Source organism: Austrofundulus limnaeus, unplaced genomic scaffold (assembly GCF_001266775.1).
Source record: "Austrofundulus limnaeus strain Quisiro unplaced genomic scaffold, Austrofundulus_limnaeus-1.0 Scaffold10, whole genome shotgun sequence".
Classification (NCBI taxonomy): domain Eukaryota; kingdom Metazoa; phylum Chordata; class Actinopteri; order Cyprinodontiformes; family Rivulidae; genus Austrofundulus; species Austrofundulus limnaeus.
The window spans coordinates 3462975-3470307 of NW_013952412.1; the positions used below are offsets into that span (position 1 = coordinate 3462975).

A 7333-nucleotide genomic window follows, 5' to 3' on the forward strand; every position below is an offset into this window, starting at 1 on the left:
ATATATAATATTAGATTTGCAGAATTCAAAATGGTTGTCTTGATGAAGGACACGCTCAGCCAAAAGAGCTCAGAAAGTCTGATTTTTTTGGGAATCAAAAAAGGCAAATATGTATTAATTTCAGCTCTTAAAGTCTGTGCCATTAGAGCAAAGAAATCATTATCATTATGTGGTGACCTTGCAACCCGACTGAAGACAAATCATTTTTTTTATGTTTCAAAGAGATCCAATCATTTTTCAGAACTGTAGGTCTTCTTCAGTTCAAGCACAAGGTGTGTTGGTCATTATAAAAGAAATTTATCCGGTTCTACTCCAATCTTCTCTCTCTCTCTCTCTCTCTCTCTTTTTTCCTTCAGCTCTTTGTGGAGGCTATGTTTTTGGTAAAAGTGGGACAATTCTCTCTCCTGGATTTCCTGATTTCTACCCAAACTCTCTTAACTGCACCTGGACTATAGAGGTGTCTCATGGGAAAGGTAAGGACAGTAATGCACATACTATATATGAGAAAAGACTACTTGCATTTTGGAAAACACTGTTGTGTTTGTTATTGCAGTTTACACATTTTGATATATATTTCTGCATTTTAAATAATTTGTTTATCTGCCTATTAATCATTTCGCCATACAATCTACTATCTGTACATCTAGGAGTCCATTTGGTTTTCCACACGTTCCATCTGGAGGAGAACCATGACTACCTGTCCATCATTGAAGATAGCAACTTCCAGGTTCCAGTGGCTCGCCTCACTGGCTCAGTGCTTCCTCCCAGTGTTAAAGCTGGCCTTTATGGGAACTTCAGCGTGCAGCTACGATTCATATCAGATTTTTCTATGAGTTATGAAGGATTTAATATTACTTTCTCAGGTATGAACACTAGAAAAGAAGTAACTGTTCTTTTAAATAGACTTACCCAAATATATTGAACAGCTCTATATACTATAATAAAAGTAATGCTAAATGTAATATCCCTCAGCAATGTCATTTGTCTCTCTTGAATGTGCAGAGTATGACTTGGAGCCATGTGAGGATCCCGGTGTACCGGCATTCAGCAGGAGGATGGGATTCCGATTTGGGGTTGGAGACTCGCTGGCTTTCTCCTGTTTCCAAGGCTACAGACTTGAGGGAGACAGTAAAATCACTTGTCTTGGAGGTGGCAGGCGAGTTTGGAGCAACACCTTACCACGATGTATAGGTATGACTCCTAAGTAATAGAATATGATGTATTTATTTATTTATTTATTTATTTATTTATTTACTTTTTTTGTACCCAGCAGCTGTAGTGTTGATTGAGCAATCAGTTCCTATTCCCCAGGTACAGACTTTAGCTAAACCTCAAGTTGGACATTCAGTCTCAGTGAAATTACAAAAACTCCACATGCACCATGAAAACAGATGTTCAGTGGCCCCTTGCTGGCCTTTCCATTCAAAGTTTTCTCACAATTTCATCCTATCAAAAAAAAAGATGAATGTGCAATGTCTGATTTGATCTGCTGTTTGGAACAAAATCCATTCTGAAAATAAAAGTCAGGATGTCTCAACTTAGGAGCAGGCTCGTACTGTTGCAAACAACCACTGTGACATTTTCATTTTTTAGCCACCAGASATGATTAGATGCAACATTTCTGAATTACACATTTCTAAAGTTATGTGTACCCCTTGATTAAAAGCTGCTATGTCATACTATGTCAAGTATTAAATACCTGATGTTTTATGAGGTATTTAATAAAACAATATTTCAATTTTAAAGAAAGACTTGACAAATGTGACAAGATTAGTATATTTTTAGTTTGGAAGCAAACAAAAACCTAAACTAAAAGTCTGTTTAAAGAAGTAGACATTCTGTATACCACAAACTTTGTCAGTGAAATTTCAAAAATATCTGAAAAGCAAAATTCTTTACTCGGGCAATATTGTATCTGTAAACAAACAAACAAAATAAATAAACCTAAACCCCAAATGGTGGCCACCATCCCATTTCAAAGAAGCTACAAAATCTGCTGGAACTAAACTGCTTGTCTTATTGTTAAAGGTCAGCTAAATTGCCAAAATAAATAATATGGTACTGTGGCTGCTCTCCTTTTGTCTTTGTATGTGTGTCAGAGAGAGTACTGAAAGAGCACCATGACATTTTAAAGGTTTATAGTTGGKGTCAAGATAACTTGTTAAAAGTGACCAAAGTCACAACCTTCCCTTTGAATAATAATAAAAAAAAAACTTAAGGTTTTCTCTTGGAGGGACGTGATTAAAGATACAAAACRATTTGAGGTAAGATGGAGTGTGTAGCTGATAGTATCTCTAAAATAATTACCTAGCCTGTTCCCGAAAAGCAAGATATACAGTATCATTAGTTACTTTTCTTTTCAAGATTAAGTTTGCTACTGAATCTTAAGCTTGTTTAAAGAGCCTGTTACTCTTTTTTATGTAATGTGGTACTACTCACATTTCCTTACTCTCATTCATTAACAAACTGCTTTCTCTCCCAGCAATCATTCATACAACTGAAGTGCTTTACAGAGCACAGTAGATAAAATATCCACACACAGACACACTTCAGCCACTTCCAACAAGAGTCATCTAGTCAGACATTGTCGCTCTCTTCCTTTTTTTTGCCTAAGATTTGATGAACAAAAATGAAAAAAAAAAAAAACTACACTGGACAGAGAGCAGTATTCATGAGACCTATCCAGATTTATTAAATATTATCTAAATATTATCTAAAGATAGTGGGAAATAAACAAGACAGACAGAGACTGAAAAAGTAATAAGAAAGAAAGAAAAATCAGATAGTCAACTTACTTTATTTCCTTAAAGAAACAGCGCATTTGCTATAGTAATTTGCATAAATGAGTCATATGTTTTCTGCATAAACCTTTGGACCAGCAGGTGATTTATGATCCCCTCAACATAGAYATTTTGGTTTGTCTTAGATTTGCAGCAAGTTGGCTAAGAATAGCTCAAATTATTTTATATAATCCTGTAACATCTTCCATAAAGAGTGAATATCTTGTCAAATGTTTGKTGTCTTGTTGGCATTGCACCTGTGCACCCTGAAACTCACAGCTATAACAGGCACAGGATTGAAGACAAGTTTCCTTTGTAAATGTAACTTGTGGAGTAATTGGATGCAGCCTGACTTGTACAAAGTCTACTAAATGGCCAATATTATTTAATTAAATGCGCACYTCTTCAAATTTTGCATTCTGAAATTGAAATTTACTCAAATACAAATGCAGCAGTACATGGCAAAGATCATTCTATTCCCATATTATAGTGCTAAGTTAGCACAGTGTGTATAAAATGAATACTGACAGTTGAGATTTTATGTTGAAAGTTACTTTGCAAAAAGAAGAGGGGTGAATGTAAATGTGATACATGGCATTTTGTAAAACACACATCACTAGTTRATTTTTCTCAGCTTTACACTGTCATAGTCTCTCTAAATCTCACTGCTTTTATCTTTTCCTGTTTTACAACTGCAAAGGTTTTTCATTCATCTTTAAACAAGGAAAGTTTGAACAAAAGATCTGCCCTCATCATTAAATGCATGCTTCTAAATAATGTTTTTCTTTACACAAAATTGTTATCATTACATCAAAATACATTAGGCTGAATTTTATATAATGGCATAGAATTGACACATACTTTCTGTATGATTAGGAAAAGAAAAGGTTAGATTTTGTTTGATGGTATTTTGCTTTATTGTTGTAAAAGTGGTCTACTTAATGGCAACTGAGCCATTAATTTATAAAACATATTTGTTTTTACAGAATTGAAGACAAAATTTCTTAGAAACATATATTATACNCTCTCTCTCTCTCTCTCTCTCTCTCTCTCTCTCTCTCTCTCTCTCTCTCTGAGTCAATGGGGTGACAGACTTCCTCCTGGTAGAAAAAAATATAAATATGCAAGTTATGTACTTGCACATGAAAACACTGTATTTAATGTATTTGTTAGCAATATAATCAGAAGCTGTGTACTTGAAACATAGCACTGTAATAGTCACTCTCACACATATGATATGATTCAACATTTTTCTGTCCATATGTAAAGCAGTAATTCAAATACTGTAGATTGTAGTGACCACTTCCAACAGAAAATAATTATTGTTGACTGTTTTCAACAATAAACTGCATAAAGCAAACCATAATACAACTATAATATAAACAAAATAGATCTAAATATGCATCCCAAACCCTGACTTAGTTTGCAAAAACTTTTTTTTTGTTAACCACTTCATTGCTTCTCTTGGTTTTACAAAAATAAGGTGAGCATTGCAATTCATGATGCTTGCACATGCTAGAACAGATCTGACAGTTTTAAAAGGCACTGTACATGTGTAAGTCCTGCACCTTCAAAAGTGTAAAGCCCTTTCTTCCACAGTACATTAATGAGCCATGTCACGTCTTCTGCTGGATTTTGATCCAGCCATGCACACCTGTAACTGCGTGAAGGCAGAAAGTAAATGTYTAGGAATTCTTGGCTCAGACCCCTATCTCACGAAATTGTACCATCAAGGTTTTACCCTCCATTTATAGATTTATTAAACATTTGCGTGCAAAGCCATATGATCCCTTTGGGGGGTTATTAACCATGTTTTCTATTAGTGTTGATGGTTCTGCCTTTGCAGCAGCTATTCATGACTGAAAGAATGCATGAGAAGCAGAGGCAGAATAAAATGAATTYGCCCTCTGCTAACCCTTTACAAAAATCCAACTCATTGAATTACAGTTGGATTTGAAAGCAAACCTTGGATTTTATTCACTTTCAATCGTTTCAACTCGCTGTAATTACAGTTATAGCAGAAAATACTATATGATCCCATAGACAGGGTTTATAATACAAAATTGTTTTATGACCATAAATARATAAATGAGTCATATTCACATTTTAGATTAGATTAGATTTACATATATTTATTTTGTAGTTTGTATAAATGTTTGAGCTTTTTGTGCTGTTTTCTCTGCTCACTTAAATGTCAGTGAGCAACACTTCATGAAAACTGATTCACAGTCTTCACACAGTTGTGTAGACATTGTCTAAAACTGTTTCTATTCACAATGTCTCTGAGCAGTCTGCCTGAGGGCATGGTTAAGCCCGTATGTGGTTTGAGTGTATTATCAGTCTAAGACCCAGCACATTGGTTGAGGTTGTCTGTGGGCAGATTGCATTAGCAGAGTTCTCCCTGACTTTTAGGGAGGCTTAATGTCATTGTAAAAGCTGGAAATGTTCTCAGTGGGATAGGTATTAAAACAGAATGAAAGGAGGGGGCAATCCCTTAAAGGAAAAGAAAGTGACAACAAAATGGTTAACAGACATAAATAAGTTTAAATGCTGCCAATATATTCCATCACTTAGAGTTTTGAAGTAAAGCATGACAAGAACCAACATCCAAGTTTTTTTATACTAATTTTTCCAGCTTTCTATCTACAGACACAGACATTTGTTACTTTTTGTGGAGTTTTCATCCATCTATAGCAGTCATTTCATGTGTGCAGACTGATTTTTGTTTTGTTCTGTTGATGATAAAATGGACTCAATGAAAAGTGAGCTGAAAAGATKTTTGTGCTCAGTGATCAGTGCGACTTAATGAGACATTTTTTTAAACAAATCAACATTTTTGTGGATAATGGACTCACCTCTCACGTCTCAGGTGTGAAACACTTTCAGGCAATTTACATGACCACATGCTCCACCATGGGGAAAAAAAGGCATAGAGTCAAAGCTAAGCATGACTGCAAACTTGCAAACTTTTAAATCTGATTTGTATATGTTATGTAGCAAAACAACTGTAAAACCAAAGCATTTACATACTGATGCTTAGACATTCAAGACTTTTTTTTTATTTAACCATGAAAAAATTAGGCAATAATACTAGTTTTGAAATAATCACATGCATAACCATTATGCTTTAAATGTCATTTTGTAAATAATAATAATAATAATAATAATATGTTCAGCTTCCAGTAATGCAATCCATGGAATATTTTCTTGGAAAAATTGGTAAAATCTATGACAAATGAAACAAAAGTCCTACTTAGGCTAACAATTAGCTTGCTGCTTCAAGGCTAACAATAATGGATCTAATTGTCATTACTGCCGCCAAACATTTTGAACACAAACCATTTGTTTGACAGCTTCAGTCAGCTTGAGGCTAAAACCTCCTTTAGCGCATGAACCAGCTCATTACAATTCCTCATGCCACTGGCCAAGGTTTCATCCTGGCACTGTCAAAGGAAAGGCTTACCAAGCCGAATCTCGCAAAAAAATGCCACTTAATACAGCACTTGACCACATTTAGTCAGATTTACCTGACCTCTACAGGGGGGGAAAGAGAAGGGGATGAGAAAGAAATGAAACAGTAGTGAGGTGGAATTGTTACAAAAATAGAGGTGGCAGGAGAACATGTGAGAGGGAGTCAGACAGACAGAGGGGAGGGGTGGCAGATGGTGACATGTTGATTTATGAGCTGCAGGGCTTTTCATTAACCATACTGAGTTTTACAGAAAACGGAGGGCGGGGTGTGKGGGGGGAGCTGAAGAGAAAGTATAACAGCAGAAAGCAAGAGGATAAAATGCAAAATTTGTAGAAACGAGGAGGGAAGCTGAGGGGGAGGAACATGAGGGGAGCTTTAAGCCGTTTTATCCTATCTGTCTTCATATAATGCTTTCCATCTCAAGCACACACTCAGACAGATTGTAGCTTCATGTAGAGGTGTCTCTTCTGACTGACAACACTTGTAAAGATAGAACTTTACGTCACCTTAGCCAATTTTGTTGGCATTCCTGCAACCTGCCGACCTGTCTGCATCAATCTGTGAAAATGCCACATGCTGTCAAATATAAGCAGTTCAACCACGCACTAAACATTTCTGTGTCGGCGTTGTGATAGAAATACAAAGTGTTGCTGAATCAAATACCCATTTTAGGGTTGAAATGTTGTACAAAAATAACACAAAAATGGTATATATCCAGAAAAAATATATTTTACATGTTCTGCTGTGTAATCCCTTACCATGCTCTTAATTTGAGCACTTGTATTTGAGGCTAACACTTACATAAGAAATTGTGGTTAAATACATAATTGAAATTTACATCAAAATGATTTGCTTTGTCTTACGTGGCCCTGTTAACATTTTTTTGACAAAAATGCTGTGCAAGGAACAAATCTGGGTTTTTCTTTTAGGTAGCACTGAATGAGTAATTATTCCTTGAATGTTCAGTCGGTGTGTTCACACATCAGCTTCTCATTTAGATACTTTTGTGAAAGCACACTAAATTTCTGACTGCAACTGCTGCATCCTTATGATTGCACATCCACAGTGTATAATGTAATAT

General features: G+C 35.5%; 1 protein-coding gene across 1 annotated transcript in view; it reads left to right on the plus strand.

The window, feature by feature from the left end:
* Window positions 1-7333, plus strand: part of LOC106513169 (CUB and sushi domain-containing protein 1) — a gene marked incomplete in the record, with an annotated part of 415244 nt that overhangs the window by 309681 nt on the left and 98230 nt on the right. The window contains 3 exon segments of the mRNA XM_014001862.1: window positions 357-473; window positions 648-863; window positions 1003-1191. Of these exon segments, the coding sequence (XP_013857316.1) occupies window positions 357-473; window positions 648-863; window positions 1003-1191 (522 nt within the window).